General features: G+C 45.1%; 1 protein-coding gene across 1 annotated transcript; it reads right to left on the reverse strand.

Moving 5' to 3' along the window:
* Window positions 1-10,184: 10,184 nt before the first annotated feature.
* LOC130283474 (uncharacterized) lies at window positions 10,185-11,159 on the reverse strand. The gene is made up of 2 exons (XM_056533062.1): window positions 10,936-11,159; window positions 10,185-10,863 (listed from the first exon to the last, which is right to left on the reverse strand). Exons 1-2 carry the CDS (start codon window positions 11,157-11,159, stop codon window positions 10,185-10,187), a joined length of 903 nt encoding a protein of 300 aa, XP_056389037.1.
* Window positions 11,160-20,196: the final 9,037 nt, after the last annotated feature.

Raw genomic sequence — 20,196 nt, forward strand, 5'->3', positions numbered from 1 at the left:
GCGGATTAGGTTTTTAGTGAATCCCGGTAATTGCCGTTCTCTTGGAGTAATTGCGACACTTTTAGGAAGCATCAACATTTCATGTCTCTGCATAGTTATTAGTAGATTTTCATTAAAATTGGTGCATGACCCATAAAACCATGAAATTGACAGAAGACGGCATCTCATTTACTAGGAGAGGAGAAGAATATTTACACCGGGATCCGCCGCTCTCCTCCTAGATGACCCATCGGCCAAAACATTAAAACATTTTCCCGGGATGTAGTGGTTAGTACCAACCAAAGGTATCCGAGGGGAGGGGGCAGCAGGTGACCGGGGACAGGGTCATGGGGGCCAAGGATGTACAAACAGGGTCATGGGGGCCAAGGATGGACAAACAGGGTCATAGGGGCCAAGGATGGACAAACAGGGTCATGGGGGCCAAAGATGGACAAACAGGGTCATGGGGGCCAAGGATGGACAAACAGGGTCATAGGGGCCAAGGTGGACAAACAAGGTCATGGGGGCCAAGGTTGGACAAACAGGGTCATGGGGGCCAAAGATGGACAAACAGGGTCATTGGGGCCAAGGATGGACAAACAGGTCATAGGGGCCAAGGTGGACAAACAGGGTCATGGGGGCCAAGGAAAGACAACCTGGTACAAGGTCATTGGGTTCAAATAAGGACAATTAGTTGCAGGGTTATGGGGGCCAAGGAAGATTAACCGGTTAGTGGATCATGAGGATCAGGGGCCAAAGGACACTCAGGAAGAGGGACTGGGAGGCAAGGAAGGACACTCAGGAACAGGGTGATGGGGGCCAAGGCTCATTGATATGTGGAGATGAAGGCCCATGAAAGAAGAAAAATATCCAGCGCGGTGTGCAGTAAATCAGGAACTTTTATTGAAGATCACATGGATAGCACAGATAACACAGATAACGCGTTTTGGGTCAGGCTGGACCATGATGCCATGACTAAGGGTCCAGCCTGACCCGAAATGCGTTGGTGTTATCTGTGCTATCCATGTGATCTTCAATAAAAGTTCCTGATTTACTGCACACCACGCTGGATATTTTGCTTCTTTATACTGCGGTTTGAACCGGGAGCACTACCGGCCAGTCCGTGCGCAGGTGTGAGTGCTCAGCTGGGGTGAGCCGTCAGTTCCACTTTCATGAAGGCCCATGAGGACTGATCCCACAGAGGAGCTGCTGTAAAACTTTCTGCTGACTATGATAGAGAGGAGTCAGATCACACAGGACATTGCAGCTTGGTGTGTATGGGGCCTTCTCAGTAATGAAAGAAGTCTGGAGGAAATCCCATCCTTTACACGTTGCCGATATCTAGGTTATATGTCATAAATACCTGTGCTGACCATGTGACACAAGGGCCCCTTCAGATAACATGACCAAGTAAGACTGCAACCACTAAGACATCAGTATCAGTCTTTTCCTGGACTGGCTATGGGGTTACCCCCCAGTGTCCCACTGACAGGAACAGTATAATAGAATACAAAATAACGAAATAACTATTACATGCCGTGACTCACAGGGGACGTCTTCTGTGACTGTAGATATTCTCTTCATTTTCCTTCTTCATCTGGGCCAGACCGCCATGACGACTTAGTATAGACTGCAGACTATACTAAGGCATATTTGGCTGATCACCTCTGCAACTTTACCCCCCTCCATGTCACATAGACTGTTGTTTATGGCCCCCTCTATTTCATAGACTTCCTCTCATGCCCCCCTCTCTAACATAGACTGCTGCTCATGACCCCCCTCTCTAACATAGACTGCTGCTCATGACCCCCCTCTCTAACATAGACTGTTGCTCATGACCCTCTTTCTAACATAGACTGCTGCTCATGACCCCCCTCTCTAACATAGACTGCTGATCATGACCCCCCTCTCTAGCATAGACTGCTGATCATGACCCCCCTCTCTAGCATAGACTGCTGCTCATGACCCCCTCTCTCATATATTCTGCTGCTCATGACCCCCTCTCTAACATAGACTGCTGCTCATGACCCCCTCTCTAACATTGACTGCTGCTCATGACCCCCTCTCTAACATAGACTGCTGCTCATGACCTCCTCACTAGCATAGACTCTTGCTCATGAGCCCCCTCTCTAACATAGACTGCTGCTCATGACCCCCCTCTCTAACATAGACTGCTGCTCATGACCCCCCTCTCTAACATAGACTGCTGCTCATGACCCCCTCTCTAACATAGACTGCTGCTCATGACCCCCCTCTCTAACATAGACTGCTGCTCATGACCCCCCTCTCTAACATAGACTGCTGCTCATGACCCCCTCACTAGCATAGACTCTTGCTCATGACCCCCCTCTCTAACATAGACTGTTGCTCATGACCCCCCTCTCTAACATAGACTGCTGCTCATGACCCCTCTCTCTAACATAGACTGCTGCTCATGACCCCCCTCTCTAACATAGACTGTTGCTCATGTTCCCCTTTCTCCTATAGACTATGGCTTGTGGACCCCTTTTTTTGGCTGCTGCCCATGCTTTCAGCTAAAGCTTTTAATGCAGATGGGCTCTGTATAGTTTTGCCATCGCATAAATCGTGTCAATTAACAAAAGCCAGCCCTATCCCTATCTTATATGAAGGATAGCCTCATACCTATACCTTTCTTATATGAAGGATAGCCTTATACCTATCCCTATCTTATATGAAGGATAGCCTTATACCTATCCCTATCTTATATGAAGGATAGCCTTATACCTATCTCTATCTTATATGAAGGATAGCCTCATGTCTATCCATTTCTTATATGAAGGATAGCCTCATGTCTATCCATTTCTTATATGAAGGATAGCCTCATGTCTATCCATTTCTTATATGAAGGATAGTCAGCAGTGTGATCTGAGCGGTCCGAGTGGTGGTGGGATCTGAGCGGTCCGAGCGGCGATGTGTTCTGAGTGGTCCAAGCGGCAATTTGGTCTGAGCGGCGATGTGTTCTGAGCGGTCCGAGCGGCGGTGTGATCTGAGCGGCGGTGTGATCTGAGCGGTCTGAGCGGCGGTGTGATCTGAGCGGTCTGAGCGGCGGTGTGATCTGAGCGGTCCAAGTGGCGGTGGGATCTGAGCGGTCTGAGCGGCGGTGTGATCTGAGGGGTCCGAGCTGTGGTGTGATCTGAGGGGTCCGAGCTGCGGTGTGATCTGAGCGGTCTGAGCTGCGGTGTGATCTGAGCGCTCCGAGTAGCGGTGTGATCTGAGTGGTCCGAGCTGCGGTGTGATCTGAGGGGTCCGAGCTGCGGTGTGATCTGAGCGGTCCGAGCTGCGGTGTGATCTGAGCGGTCCGAGCTGCGGTGTGATCTGAATGGTCAGAGCGGCGGTGTGATCTGGGTGGTCCAAGCTGCGGCATGATCTGAGGGGTCCGAGCTGCGGCGTGATCTGAGGGGTCCGAGCTGCGGTGTGATCTGAGGGGTCCGAGCTGCGGTGTGATCTGAGGGGTCCGAGCTGCGGTGTGATCTGAGCGGTCCGAGCTGCGGTGTGATCTGAGCGGTCCGAGCTGCGGTGTGATCTGAGCGGTCCGAGCTGCGGTGTGATCTGAGCGGTCCGAGCGGCGGTGTGATCTGAGCGGTCCGAGCTGCGGTGTCATCTGAGCGGTCCGAGCTGCGGTGTGATCTGAGCGGTCCGAGCGGCGGTGTCATCTGAGCGGTCCGAGCTGCGGTGTCATCTGAGCGGTCCGAGCTGCGGTGTCATCTGAGCGGTCCGAGCTGCGGTGTCATCTGAACGGTCCGAGCTGGGGTGTGATCTGCGCGGTCCGAGCGGCGGTGTGATCTGAGCGGTCCGAGCGGCGGTATGATCTGAGCGGTCCGAGCTGCGGTGTGATCTGAGCGGTCCGAGCTGCGGTGTGATCTGAGGGGTCCGAGCTGCGGTGTGATCTGAGGGGTCCGAGCTGCGGTGTGATCTGAGTGGTCCGAGCTGCGGTGTGATCTAAGTGGTCCGAGCTGCGGTGTGATCTGAGTGGTCCGAGCTGCGGTGTGATCTGAGTGGTCCGAGCTGCGGTGTGATCTGAGGGGTCCGAGCTGCGGTGTGATCTGAGCGGTCCGAGCTGCGGTGTGATCTGAGCGGTCCGAGCTGCGGTGTGATCTGAACGGTCCGAGCTCGGGGGCAGGGATCAGCGCTGCGCAGGTTGAGCTGTAATTATCGCTGCTCGGAGCTGAAGTTGGTTGGAGATAATACGCCTCCCAAGCCTCAGAGAGGAGGCCAGAGATGAGAGGCAGCGGTGGGCGACAGGTGTAGAGAGGACAGGAGCGAGCGCAGGACCCTGATCATACATGACAGTGACTGCAAGAAGAAAGATCCTCTCCCCCGCTCCTCTGTACTGAGCTGTCAGCCGGGACCTCAGAGCTGAAATCTGTCAGGACCGTCATCACAACCCATCATGGTTCTTCACATTTAAAGAAGTAAAATCAAAGTATCCGAGGTCTAAATCTTATCTAGAACTCAGCAGTTTTGTGGTTTCTGCCAGAAGTCAGAAATGCTGCGTGATAACACTATAAGGCAGTGTTCTCCAACCAGTGGGCCTCCAGCTGTTGCAAAAATAAGCACTCCAGGAAATGTATTTTTTCTTATACAGTGTATTCCAGCATATACTATTATTAGATAATAATGTCTAGGTTCTTGTGTATGCCTTGTGCTTACCTGTTTTAGTTCATGTCGCAGGCATGGGGGTTTTCAGTCATTCTAATTGCAATTCCATCACTAAAATGATTTCCTAATGCTGCCTACATTTCCCATAATTTCTCTGTCTTTGTAGAGAGAGGGGGTGGAGTCTGATCACTGCACCTGGTCATCTAATTAGGCTGCTGGTGCTGGAGGTCACTCAGGTATATTAATTAGACTCATAAGTTATTTGGGGTCAGTTCAAACTATGTGCAGATATTACCATGAGGAGAACACTATTGTATAAGAAGTTCACTTCTCATTGTCAGGGAGATTTTGTCTCAGCAGCTTCCAGCTTCTGCCTCTCACCAGACCGGAAGTTGTATAGTCCTTTCATTGTCAGTGTGATGTTGTCTCAGCAATTTTTGGTTCCTCCCTCTCTCCTGACAGGAAGTTGGGTAGTCGTCCCATTGTCAGTGTAATGTTGTTCCAGCCGTTCCCCATCTCCTCCCTCTCTCCTGATAGAAAGTTGTGCAGTCCTCTCATTGTCTGTGTGGTGTTGTCTCAGAAGCTCTCCAGCCTCTCCTGACAGGAAGTTGGGTAGTCCTCTCATTGTCTGTGTGGTGTTGTCTCAGAAGCTCTCCAGCCTCTCCCTCTCTCCTGACAGGAAGTTGGGTAGTCCTCTCATTGTCTGTGTGGTGTTGTCTCAGAAGCTCCCCAGACTCTCCCTCTCTCCTGATAGGAAGTTGGGTAGTCCTCTCATTGTCTGTGTGGTGTTGTCTCAGAAGCTCTCCAGCCTCTCCTTCTCTCCTGACAGGAAGTTGGGTAGTCCTCTCATTGTCAGTGTCATGTTGCCTCATCAGCCCCCCAACTCCTTCCTCTCTTCTGAGATGATGCATCATTGCCAGCTGTCTCAGTAGGCGTGCTTGGAACTTGGTCTCTAAGCTTTAGCCCCACCCCCTGAGTGATGTCATCACTTCTCACCAGATCCTACAGCTACATCACCATCTCCCTGTCATATACACATATACAATATATATCTTTATTGGGACATTTAGTGAAGAATGAGGTGTGGGTATAGCATACTGCCTTGTGCTGAACAATGTTACAGGCAGGGGAGCAGACAGGTAATGAATACTGCAGGTTTCTTGCTAATTAATTCTGATGGGTAAGGTAAGCTACAGTATGCTTTATGCATCTGCAGCATAATTTTTTTATTTATTTTTCCTGACATCAGAGTGCCACTTTTACCCAGAATGCCCCTTTTTTCTTTACCTCTTTTTCCCCAGTTTTAACAAGTGGGTAAAGGCTCCTGTTTTTATGGGGTGTTTTCTGATATTATTTATCTCTGCTGCGATCACTTACCGCGAATCATATTTAATTTCCTTAAAACGCTCACTATGCAAATTCTAAGTATTAATGCACAAGTGACCCATTCCGCACCCGCCCCCTCATACCCATCTCTATCAATTACGCATGTGCTCATTTTTCCGCGCCCCCGTCCGGTTATTCGCCGCGAGCTGATGCTTTACAGGTATACGTTTACCTTGTCTTATAAATGGCGCCATACCTTCCACTCCAGACACTGTCGTTCTGATGCCCCGTGGGGGATATTAAATATATAAGTTTAGGACAAGTTAACCAAATTCTCCGCCGCCGCCGCGCTTCCTCATAATTGAAACGCTCCCGAAGCCTTTATTAAGTTGCCAATCACTTTTTTTCCGTTCTATTCAGTATTCAAGGTGAAATGTTATCAGAGATTTGTATCGCCGCAATTTATTACTGTATCTGCGTGTTCGGCACCGTTTATGATAATTCAAGGCCCTTTGTGGGAGAAAAAAAAAACCTTTTATTGATAAACAGATACGATCCGTCACTGACATCAAATGGGAGCGATTCAATGTATCATAAAGTCAGCGACTATTTAAAGGGACAGTAACCCATTTATAGTGGCTGGGAATAGAGCAGAACCAGAATGTGTAATATTTATCATTTTGAAGGTGGGATGTGTCTTATGGACCTGCGGGTCACCAGCTGTTGCAGAACTACAACTCCCATCATGCCTTGACAGCAGACTTTCAGGGCATGCTGGGAGATGTAGTTTTGCAACAGCTGGAGACCCATAGGTATCGCAACACTGCCCTGAAGAAATGTCCACACTATTAAACTTAATAATTTTATTTCTTTATCTATCTTTATTTATCCTGCAATTCCTGATCGCTGTAAAAAGCTAAATAAAAAATTTATAAATATGGATTTAAAGGGGTACACCGGAGAGAGAAAAAAAAGTTTTTAAATGAACTGGTGCCATAAAGTTCTACAGATTAATTAAATTATTTCTATGTAAAAATCTAAACCCTTCCAGTACCTATCAGCTGCTGTATGCTCCACAGGAAGTTGTGTAGTTCTTTCCAGTCTGACCACAGTGCTCTCTGCTGCCACCTCTGTCCATGTCAGGAACTGTCCAGAGCAGGAGCAAATCCCCAGAACAAACCTCTCCTGCCCTGGATGCACCATGATCCTTGATGGAAAATAACTTATCCCCTATCCACAGGGTAGGGGATAAGTAGCTGAACGTGGGGGGTCCGACCACTGGGGCCCCCGTGATCACCGGAATGGGACCCGGCACTCAGTGAGGAGCGATTGCTGTAGCCGTAACGCGCTCCATTCATTCCTATGGGAGCACCGAAAAGACCCCAGAACAGCTCTCAATTGGTGCCAGAAAGTTAAACAGATTTGTAAATTACTTCTGTTTAAAAATCTTAATCCTTCCAGTATTTATCAGCTGCTGTATACTACACAGGAACTTCTTTTTTATTTTAGTTTCCTTTCTGTCTGACCACAGTGCTCTCTGCTGACACCTCTGTCTGTCTCAGCAACTGTCCGGAGCAGGAGAGGTTTGCTATGGGGATTTGCTCCTGCTCTGGACAGTTCCTGACATGGACAGAGATGTCAGCAGAGAGCACTGTGGTCAGACAGAAGAGAACTACACAACTTCCTGTGGAGCATACAGCAGCTGATAAGTACTGGAAGGATTAAGATTTTTAAATAGAAGTAATTTACAAATCTGTATAACTTTCTGGCATCAGTTGATTTAAAGAAAAAAAAAATCCTGTGGAGTACCCCATTTACATTTGGGCGTAGAACTGATTCCAAATCCACCGTCACCTCCAAAACAAGTTTGGTGGCCAATTTGAGTAATTCCTCCCAAAACAAATTCTGAGAGAATTGCTCATCTTCTGCGTCAAGGTTCTAATTTCAAATCACATTACACACTAGGAGCATGCTATGGTATCTCAATGACAGATAGAGATGCACACTATAATGTCAGATAGTTGTGGGAACATATACAATGCTACCATGAGCTTGGATAGAGGGGATGGCTCAGGATCCTACTGGCCGTGTGGTTACCTCTGGATCATCATCGGCTGTAAAATTAGGAAATGGCTACTATGGACTGAGCTGATGATGTCATCAGAATTCATTGGCTACAGGCTATGGAAGCTGAAATGGCTCAAAACACTTCTAGTGTGCAGATCTACAGTATATACAAACGGCCAATAGATGGAGCTGTTACAACATGAACAGAGAATTATACACTATTATACACACATTTTTCTTAAAGAATACCCCCCCAAAAACAATTAAAAAAAAAAATATAAAAAACACGATTGCAGCAATGCAATTTTTGGGGCCAAAAAGGCTGGGGGTAAATGTTATCTGGGCGTCAATAGGGAAAGATGAAACTCCAGACCTACATGGTGGTTATATTCTTGAAGTTTTTTTCACCCTTTAGTTGAGATTTCAGGCTCAATGTTTTGGTTATAGCGTTTCTCGTTTTTTTTCCAAGACATTGTGATGTTTTTTTTCTCCCATAAAAGAATTAAAAAAAAAAAAAAAAACGCCAGAAAAAAAGCCACATGTGTATGGATAATGTTTTTTTTTTTTTTTTTGGGTCGTTTTTTTCCCCCTTCAATTCATGAAAGGATTTAATGGAAATCACATGACACAAAAATCCCATGACTTATTAAAACAGGGAGCAGCAAGACGCTAAATAAAATAAAAAACAGCCAATACTAATGGACACTATTTTCTTTGGAAATAAAATGCCACAAAAACTCCATCAAGGAGGAAGATTTTTGTGCCAAAAAAAAGTTGTGTCTGTTCGGAGCAAAGTGTTTCTCAACCAGTGTGTCTCCAGTGGTTGCAAAACTACAACTCCCAGCGTGCCCGGACAGCCAAAGGCTGTCCGGGCATACTGAGAGTTGTAGTTTTGCAACAGCTGGAGGTGCACTGGATGGGAAACACGGCCCAAAGGCTGTCCTGGCATGCTGGGAGTTATAGTTTTGCAACAGCTGGAGGCACACTGGTTGGGAAACACTGACTCATAGGATAATCTAGACAATATTTGCCCCAGTAGTTGTTTTTTCACATTTATACTGAAACATTTAGTTACATTCTCTATTATACATTTGTTACATTGTATCCATAGTCCTTCTACTTAGATCAGTGCAAAACTACAACTTTCAGCATGCCCGGACAGCCAAAGGATGGGAGTTGTAATTTTGCAACAGCTGGAGGCACACTGGTCAGGAAACACTGGCCTACAGCTGTCTGGGCATGCTGGGAGTTGTAGTTTTGCCACTGCTGGAGGCACCCTGGATGGGAAATACTGTTGTCTCCTCATGCAGATAAATATTTTGTTTCTTCTATTTGTAAATAGTACATTTATTAATTGTTACAGTTGGATCTGATTCATTTTGTTCCTTCAATTTATAAATATTTAGTTATTAATTGTTACGGTTGGATCTGATACATTTTGATAATTCTATTTGTAAATATTTACAGTTATTAATTGTTACAGTTGGAACTGATACATTTTGATAATTCTATTTGTAAATATTTACAGTTATCATTTGTTACAGTTGAATCTGATACATTTTGTTAATTCTGTTTGTAAATATTTACAGTTATTAATTGTTACAGTTGGAACTGATACATTTCCTTAATTCTATTTGTAAATGTTACAGTTATTATTTGTTACAGTTTGGATCCGATACATTTTGTTACATCAGGAGCCACACAGAAGATTCGCCGCTCCATGGTTTTCCACCTGGCCGTTCCCCGATGATAATCTGCCCTGTAAAAGGCAATAACTGAGCACAAGACACATTTCTCCCCGTCACGCAATAATGTCGACTTCTCTTCTGGGAGATTAAAATCTTGCAAAAGGCTTTCGAGAGGAAATGCCAATTTGTGAATTTCTGTTATGGATCCTTGAGAACCATCACCCCGGCCGCAGGATTCCTCAAGACACAGATGGAAAGACGGCGATAAGAGCTTCAAAATCTACGGCTCTCTCGGGAGACATTATAAGAAATAAGCTTAGTGCAGAAGAGAGCCTGACCGCATGCTGGTTACTGACATCCTGTGGTCACTGAGACAGAGAGAGACTGACCACCTGCTGGTTACTGACATCCTGTGGTCACTGAGACAGAGAGAGACTGACCACCTGCTGGTTACTGCAGTCCTGTGGTCACTGAGACAGAGAGAGACTGACCACCTGCTGGTTACTACATCCTGTGGTCACTGAGACAGAGAGAGACTGGCTGCCTGCTGGTTACTGCCGTCCTGTGGTCACTGATAAAGAGAAAGATTAACTGCTTGCTGGTTTCTGCCATCCAGTGGTCACTGATACAGAGAGAGACTGACCTCCTGCTGGTTACTGCCGTCCTGTGGTCACTGATATAGAGTAAGACTGACCGCCTGCTGGTTACTGCCGTCCTGTGGTCACTGATAAAGAGAAAGATTAACTGCTTGCTGGTTTCTGCCATCCAGTGGTCACTGATACAGAGAGAGACTGACCTCCTGCTGGTTACTGCCGTCCTGTGGTCACTGATATAGAGTAAGACTGACCGCCTGCTGGTTACTGCCGTCCTGTGGTCACTGATAAAGAGAAAGATTAACTGCTTGCTGGTTTCTGCCATCCAGTGGTCACTGATACAGAGAGAGACTGACCTCCTGCTGGTTACTGCCGTCCTGTGGTCACTGATATAGAGTAATACTGACCGCCTGCTGGTTACTGCCGTCCTGTGGTCACTGATAAAGAGAAAGATTAACTGCTTGCTGGTTTCTGCCATCCAGTGGTCACTGATACAGAGAGAGACTGACCTCCTGCTGGTTACTGCCGTCCTGTGGTCACTGATATAGAGTAAGACTGACCGCCTGCTGGTTACTGCCGTCCTGTGGTCACTGATAAAGAGAAAGATTAACTGCTTGCTGGTTTCTGCCATCCAGTGGTCACTGATACAGAGAGAGACTGACCTCCTGCTGGTTACTGCCGTCCTGTGGTCACTGATATAGAGTAAGACTGACCACTTGCTGGTTACTGACATCCAGTTGTCACTGCTGCAGAAAGAAACTAACCACGGGCTGGTTACTGCCATCCTGTGGTCACTGATACAGAGAAAGACTGACCACTTGCTGGTTACTGCCGTCCAGTGGTCACTGATACAGAGAGAGACTGACTGCATGCTGATTACTGCCATCCTGTGGTCACTGATAAAGAGAGAGCATGACCACCTGCTGGTTACTATTATCCTGTGAACACTGATACAGAGAAAGACTTACCGCCTGTTCGTTACTACTGTCCTGTGGTCACTAAGCCAGAGAGAGTCTGACCACGTGCTGGTTACTGCCATCCTGTGGGCACTGATCCAGAGAGAGCCTGACTGCACGCTGGTTACTGCCGTCCTGTGGTCCTGGATACAGGGAGAGCCAGACCGCATGTGGGTTACTGCCATTCTGCATTCACTAATACAGAGAAAGCATGGTCACATGCTAGTTGCTGCCATCCTGTGGTCATGGATACAGAAAGAACCTGCCAAAAAAATACACGAATATTAAATTACCATTGCGCCTTTTTTGCCATTTTTCTTCCTTCCAGTGGAGTCTATGCCAACATTTCCTGAAACAAACGGCCATACCTGCAATTTTGAAAAACTGCCCGAGTCTAAAAACATCACTAAAGCTTTTTAAAAATTCCCAAATATTCCCTGCCTTTTAGATCAATATTGCCCTATTGACTGCAAGCTATGATCTGGCTGCACCATTAAAGGGGTATTCCAGGATTTTTATTTTATTTGACTATGCTACAGGGGCTGTAAAGTTAGTGTAGTTCATAATAAAGTGTCTGTACCTGTGTGTGACGGTTTTCTCACAATTCTTCTGTGATTTTCACTCCAATATTTATTTTTACCAGCATACAAAATTACTGTTGTCTCAGATTTTTCCCAGGTTGCAATGTGGCCGAGACCTGACATCACTAGTCAGCTGATGACAGGGAACCTGTCTGCTTCAATGGGTGGAGGGATCAATCTGCAACTAATGCAACAGCTGTAGGCACCCTGATTGGAAACCACAGGTCGTTTGAATGGATGCAGCTCATTTATGTTTCAATGGGTGGGATGGCTGATGTGTGGGTGGGAGGACAATGGAATTATGGGATTTGTAGGCATAAGAAGAAAACTCCAACAGGAAATACCAGTTAAAAAAAAAAGATAGCCACAGTGTTATGGTAATCTCACAACATAGCCATTTAGCCCCAAGACAAGCAGATCCTTCCTAAGCATGTCCATTACTGTCTGCCAGGTACCTACTAAAATCACCTTATGGCGGAGAACCCCTTTAATGGCCACGCAGCGAGTATGCAGCATTTTTCAGTGTTTTTTTTTTTTTTTTTTACAAAAAAACAACAATTGTAATTCTGTAATTCCTGTTTCTTGAATTAAATATCAGACACAATCCTGAAGCTGTTTTCCTCGCTATGGTGGGAACAACACTTATCCACATACACATTCTGCTCATGTAGAGATCCTATACCCAATGATGACCTGTCCATCACAGCATTAGGGGAGTTGTATTCTGACAACAGAGAGTGACAGGTTGAAGAAAACGACATTAGAGCAATTAAAGGGGTAATCCAACATAAGGTGACTTTAGTACTTACGTGCCAAGCAGTAATGGACATGCTTACCATGGATCTGTGCTTGTGTCGGAAAATGGCCGTGTCCTGTGTCCCCCATCATGATGCTGGCTTGTCTGTGTGAACTAGCTATTTCCTGTTTGTGTTTCCTCCCACCAAATACAATCCCCCTTGTTTCTATGTGGGAGGTGATTATCTGTCTCCCAGCAACCCCACCCATTGCAGCACAGCTAGTCTTCCTTCCATGTGTGCTTTCCTTCAAACTACAATTCCCTGCAGTCCTGTTGAGAATGATCTCCCTTCCACCTAGTGGTTGCTCCACCCATTGAAGCACTGCCATGCTCCCTTTGAACACCTGACTAGTGATGTAATGTTTCGGGCCGCACTGCAACCTGGGAAAAGCTTGAGACACTAATTTTGGATGCTGGTAAATATGAACATCGGGGGAAAGATCACATAAGAAATGCGAGATCAGCCATCAAACACAGGTACAGACAATATATTATGAATTACAATAACTGTATAGCCCCTGTAGTGTAGGCAAATAAAAAACAAATGGAATACCCCTTTAAACAAGTCAAATACATACACTGCTCAAAAAAATAGGTCTCACTGCGATAACACATCCTAGATCTGAATGAATGATCGTATGAATTACTTTCGTCTTTACATAGTTGAATGCGCTGACAACAAAATCACACAAAAATTATCAATGGTACTCAAATTTACCCCTGGAGGTCTGGATATGGAGTCACACTCAAAATCACAGTGGAAAACCCCACTACAGGCTGATCCAACTGTATGTAATGTCCTTAATACAAGTCCCAATGAGGCTCAGTAGTGTGTGTGGCCTCCACGTGCCTGTATGACCTCCCTACAACCCCTGGGCATGATCCTGATGAGGTGGTGGATGGTCTCCTGAGGGATGTCCTCCCAGACTTGGACTAAAGCATCCGCCAACTCCTGGACAGTCTGTGGTGGATGGAGCGAGACGTCCCAGATGTGCTCAATCGGATTCAGGGGAACGGGCGGCCAGTCCATAGCATCAATGCCTTCCTCTTGTAGGAACTGCTGACACACTCCAGCCACATGAGGTCTAGCATTGTCTTGTATTAGGAGGAACCCAACTGCACCAGCATATGGTCTCACAAGGGGTCTGAGGCTCTCATCTCGTACCTAATGGCAGTCAGGCTACCTCTGGCAAGCACATGGAGGGCAGTGTGGCCCCCAAAGAAATGCCACCCCACACCATTACTGACCCATCGCCAAACCGGTCATGTTGGAGGATGTTGAAGGCAGCAGAACGTTCTCCACGGCGTCTCCAGACTCTGTCACATCTGTCACATGCTCAGTGTGAACCTGCTTTCATCTGTGAAGAGCACAGGGCACCAGTGGAGAATTTGCCAATCTTGGTGTTCTCTGGCCAAACGTCCTGCACGGTGTTGGGCTGTAAGCACAACCCCCAACTGTGGATGTCGGGCCCTCATACCACCCTCATAGATTCTTTTTCTGACCGTTTGAGTGGACACATGCACATTTGTGGCCTGCTGGAGGTCATTTTGCAGGGCTCAGGCAGTGCTCCTCCTGCTCCTCCTTGCACAAAGGCGGAGGTAGCGGTCCTGCTACTGGGTTGTTGCCCTCCTATGGCCTCCTCCACGTCTCCTGATGTACTGGCCCGTCTCCTGGTAACGCCTCCATGCTCTGGACACTACGCTGACAGACACAGCAAACCTTCTTGCCACAGCTCGCATTGATGTGCCATCCTGGATGAGCTGCACTACCTGAGCCACTTGTGTGGGTCGTAGACTCCATCTCATGCTACCACTATAGTGAAAGCATCGCCAGCATCCAAAAGTGACCAAAACATCAACCAGGACGCATATGAACTGAGAAGTGGTCTCTGGTCACCACCTGCAGAACCACTCCTTTATTGTGGGTGTCTTTCTAATTGCCTATAATTTCCACCTGTTGTCTGTTCCATGTGAAATTGATTGTCAATCAGTGTTCTTCCTGAGTGGACAGTGGGATTTCACACAAGTGTCATTGACTTGGAGTTACATGGTGTTGTTTAAGTGTTCCCTTTATATTTTTTGAGCAGTGTATAATAAATATATACATGCAAAGCTGCCACTAGGGGGAGCTAAGTGAAGACAGATTTTCCGCATCCCATTCCATTCACTGTTGGCTTGCAAACTTAAATTGGAGTACGACAAAGACAGTTTATTTCATGTCTATTCATCTGACCCCTTCTATTCCCTCAGGTAAGTGTCTCGCCGTTCACGTTCCTTCTCTATTAATGAGCATTTTGGATTCGGCGGCTAATTGTCTTTATCTGTAGAGCCCTCCGCGTCCTGTTCCCTCCGTGATTACTAATCAGTTACATTGTTCCCATTAATGATACAGGAAATTAGATTAATGTGGCACAGAAGAAGGTGTTACGATTATTGTAGGTTTTATTCTAATTATATTAATGTGACTGTAAACAGCCCCTCCGTATTTCCACCCAATTATTCCAACGATGAAATTTTATTTTATTGGCACACAAGCTGACACAAGTTTATTTGCCGATTGTAATTTCCGCTCTGTGGCGCATTTACATCCCTGTTTATGTTTATTAGATGATATAAATAAGATAAAAATACATAATAGTGATATTGTATCATCTGTGTGAGGAGCAGGGAGGAACAAAAGAATCTGTCAGGTTTACTATACAAAAGGTATAATAAAGGTAAAAATAATAAATCATAACTAACCTGCAGAAAGACGACCTGACCGAGAGCAAAACAGGTGCTCGCTAAAGGGAAATTCACGTCACAATAGGTATAGGTTTAAAAAAAATATATAAAAAAAAAAGAGTTTTAGTGAAAGTAAATATTTGGCTATAATTGCACCTCCCTGCAAAAGCCCCAGGTATCTCTGCACTGGCAGGGTACCGACCATTAACAGCTCTGCCGGCAGATACCTTGGCTAATGCCTAGGGGGATGCCAGGACCATTTGTGGTGCCTTAGTACCTTTGGCGAAAAGGGACATCGAACCTGGAACCTTGCAGGCACCTTTTGGCCCAGAGGGGAAGGGTAAGGTTTCCGAGAAGGGCTTGCGATAGACCGCATCCTTTGTGCATGTTTTTTGTGTAACATGTTTGCACTTTTTCTTGCACTTAGGGTGATTTGAGAGCACGTTCTTCAGATTCTTTTTTTTGCTATACTTTCTACTATTTTACGGCCCCTATTTACAAAAATAAATCTACAACAGTATTTTACTTGTCTTCTATGTACAAGACTACAACTACTATAATACTGCTCCCATATACAAGAATATAACTACTATAATACTGCTCCTATATACAAGAATATAACTACTATAATACTGCTCCTATATACAAGAATAGAACTACTATAATACTGCTCCTATATACAAGAATATAACTACTATAATACTGCTCATATATACAAGAATATATCTACTATAATACTGCCTCCTATATACAAGAATATAACTACTATAATACTGCTCCTATATACAAGAATATAACTACTATAATACTGCTCCTATATACATGAATATAACTACTATAATACTGCTCATATATACAAGAATATAACTACTATAATACTGCTCCTATATACAAGAATATAACTACTATAATACTGCTCCTATATACAAGAATATAACTACTATAATACTGCTCCTATATACAAGAATATAACTACTATAATACTGCTACTATATACAAGAATATAACTACTATAATACTGCTCCTATATACAAGAATATAACTACTATAATACTGCTCCTATATACAAGAATATAACTACTATAATACTGCTCATATATACAAGAATATAACTACTATAATACTGCTCCTATATACAAGAATGTAACTACTATAATACTGCCTCCTATATACAAGAATATAACTACTATAATACTGCCTCCTATATACAAGAATATAACTACTATAATACTGCTCCCATATACAAGAATATAACTACTATAATACTGTCTCCTATATACAAGAATATAACTACTATAATACTGCTCATATATACAAGAATATAACTACTATAATACTGCTCCTATATACAAGAATATAACTACTATAATACTGCTCCTATATACAAGAATATAACTACTATAATACTGCTCCTATATACAAGAATATAACTACTATAATACTGCTCCTATATACAAGAATATAACTACTATAATACTGCTCCTATATACAAGAATATAACTACTATAATACTGCTCCTATATACAAGAATATAACTACTATAATACTGCTCCTATATACAAGAATATAACTACTATAATACTGCCCCTATGTACAAGAATATAACTACTATACTACTGCTCCTATATACAAGAATATAACTACTATAATACTGCTCCTATATACAAGAATATAACTACTATAATACTGCTCCTATATACAAGCTCTTATTTATAATTTCTATAAGTCCTATAAGAATAGATGGAAGTGTTATATTATATAATGAGCTTCTCTTCTCTTGTTGACATCAGGGCTGTGGCCGCTCTCCGCAGAGCACAGGACGCTCTTATGTGTCCATTGTTATTACTGGCGGTTTTATATACAGTGAACACTTCTATAACTTATGGCTGAGGTCTCATAGGGTCTGAGTCTAACATCCAGAGAGGCAGAGGATAGGATCACAATCACTGTCAGCCGCCCTGTTTACCAATTATAGTGATGTGAGGAGGATGGGCACAGCAGTGCGGCATCAAGAGGGGACTCAAGAGCCCTCCGCCATCTCTGTGCTGTGTACAGTACATCTCCCGTCAATGAGCTTATTAAATACTTGTATTGACCTGAGAATCTGTCATGGAGATCATCCTAAGGTTCAGTCAAAGTTCACACTTCAGGAGCGAAGATACATTTATCCAGAGATATGTTATAATCTGTATGCCAGATCCACATTTCCTAACTATGGCCGAGTCATGAACGGGGGGCAGGGAGAAGTGAGCCCTGAAGCTGTCCCTATAAACACTCTCCCTGCCTACTTGCCCATCTGCCCTAAATGATGGATCAACAACTTGGAGCCGGTCCCTTGCTTGCGCTAAAGTGCATGGGTGATGTCAGGGAACAAGTCAGGAATATAACAGGATCACAATAACCAACGAACTAATATATAAATACAAACAAGGCAGGATATAGCATACTAACATACAGTTCAGAAACCTGAATAAAGATTAACAGCAGATATGATAATATGAACAAGATATGGGGATAAGTTTAAAGCAGACAAAACCAGGAGATGCAGGGGATGAACAGGTTAAAAATATCAGAACACTAACCTGGTCAGGAAATCAAGAGCACTGTTCACAATGTACTCAGAACAAGGAACACACTAGACACCCCCTCCAAATATGAAGGGACATCAATACCAAAGCCAAATAGGCTCCTAGCTAGCGGGCACTCTCCACCGAGTGATCAGGAGACTGGCCTAGGAGGAAACAAAAATCCTAAATACAAGCAAACACGGGTACAGGCACAAGACTCACCCACTCCTAGATAGACGGATTGGCACAAGGCTCAGAACAGGATTCTATCCTCCGAGTTGCAGGATCAAATAAGGTCATAGCAGTACTGACAAATGCATTGTGTGAATACAGACTAAGGCAACACCAAGCAAATGCAGAACGAACATACAAAATACTCAAACCTGACAAATGTACTAAAACAGGCTAAAATCTATATATCAAACAGGACAGATAACCATGGTTAAAACTAAGTATATGTGCACAAAGACAAAGTTAACAAAATGCCACCATGGCCAGAATACAGGTCTTATTACAAACAACAGCTGAAGTGGGCTTATATCCACTCCCAGTGCTGAAGTCAGGAAGGTTAACTCTTCCCAATCCAGGGAGCTCAGAACCTGCAGCTCCACATTCAGGGAACACTCACTGAGCTCAGAACCTGCAGCTCCACATTCAGGGAATTTATCCACTGAGCTCAGAACCTGCAGCTCTACATTCAGGAAATATCCACTGAGCTCATAACCTGCAGCTCAACATTCAGGGGACACCCACTGAGCTCAGAACCTGCAACTCTACATTCAGGGAACACCCACCGAACTCAGAACCTGCAGCTCAACATTCAGGGAACACCCACTGAGCTCAGAACCTGCAGCTCTACATTCAGGGAACACCCACCGAACTCAGAACCTGCAGCTCAACATTCAGGGAACATCCACTGAGCTCAGAACCTGCAGCTCTACATTCAGGGAACATCCACTGAGCTCAGAACCTGCAGCTCTACATTCAGGGAACATCCACTGAGCTCAGAACCTGCAACTCAATATTCAGGGAACATCCACTGAGCTCAGAACCTGCAACTCAACATTCAGGGAACAACCACTGAGCTTTGTACCAGAAGCTTCACAAACAAAGAACACCCAATTAGAACCTTCAACTCCACAATTAAGGAACACCCCCTGAGCGGTGACCCTGCAGCTACATAAGCAGGGAACATCTATTGAGCTCTAATTCTGCAGCTACATAAGCAGGGAACATCTATTGAGCTCTAATTCTGCAGCTACATAAGCAGGGAACATCTATTGAACTCTAATTCTGCAGCTACATATGCAGGGAACATCTACTGAGCTCTAATTCTGCAGTTCTACAAGCAGGGAACATCCACTGAGCTGAGAACTGGGAGCAGCTCTTAAAACAAATCAGCAAACAACAAATTGCACTTGAGCCTCTCCAGGTATACGGGGGCATTTGCCCTTTAAGTAACTTAGTGTGACCCCATTGTCATATGATTGTTAGAGAATTTGGCTTCTTGACACATTGTTTCCATAGATTTACACAGAGAATCCTGTTTTTCCCTTTAAAGGGTACTGTTTCGAACACTGGAGCCTGCGTCGGGAGCTCGTGACGTCATAGCCACGCCCCCTCGTGATTGCACGCCCCGCCCCCTCAATGCAAGTCAATGGGATTTGCATTGAGGGGGCGGGGCGTGACATCATGAGGGGTCGGGGGTATGACGTCACGAGCTCCCGGCTCCAGCATTCGGAACAGTTGGTTCCAAACGCTGAGCAGCGGAGTACCCCTTTAAGCTGAATATATTTCATTGAGTAGTGGCTTCTTCCTTCGAACATTTTCCCAGAAAGCTGCCAGTGCAGAGTCCAAGGGCTGCGCCCGGGTTAAATGATGCACGACGGCAAATGAGTATTAAAAAGGTGCAGCATAATGTATTCCCTCCATTACTCTGCAACACGCGACTGGCAGAGCGCCGGGCCGGGCGCAGGAAGCGCAGCCAGCAGAGAGTTGGAGCCACTTAGCAGACTTGCCGCACATCTCGTATCAATTGGCATTTCTGCCATTTCACAATAAACATGATAAATATTTAATGTTCAGCTTTACCGTGAACCGCTGTTAACAACAAAACAGTTTATGATGCGGAGAGGTGATGAGGAGCGCCGGGACCTGCCAAGTGCTTCCCGCGCGCGCAGTGACATGTTAGAGGAAGACAGAAGAGCCTCTTCCAGAGAAGCTTATCATAAACCATCGAAATGCGCCGCCTGCTCCCATATCAGGCTCTGAATATAAATGTCATCAATGTAACGGCGCC

The sequence above is a fragment of the Hyla sarda genome, chromosome 7 (genome assembly GCF_029499605.1).
Source record: "Hyla sarda isolate aHylSar1 chromosome 7, aHylSar1.hap1, whole genome shotgun sequence".
NCBI lineage: Eukaryota > Metazoa > Chordata > Amphibia > Anura > Hylidae > Hyla > Hyla sarda.

Excerpts from the sequence above, each read along its gene's own strand:
- LOC130283474 (XM_056533062.1), bottom strand. The coding sequence starts at position 11,159 with ATGGCAGTAATCAGCATGCAGTCAGTCTCTCTCTGTATCAGTGACCAC. Across the intron at positions 10,864-10,935 it reads ACGGCAGTAACCAGCAGGAG|TGACCACAGGACGGCAGTAA; the intron begins GTCAGTCTCTCT and ends TCTCTTTATCAG.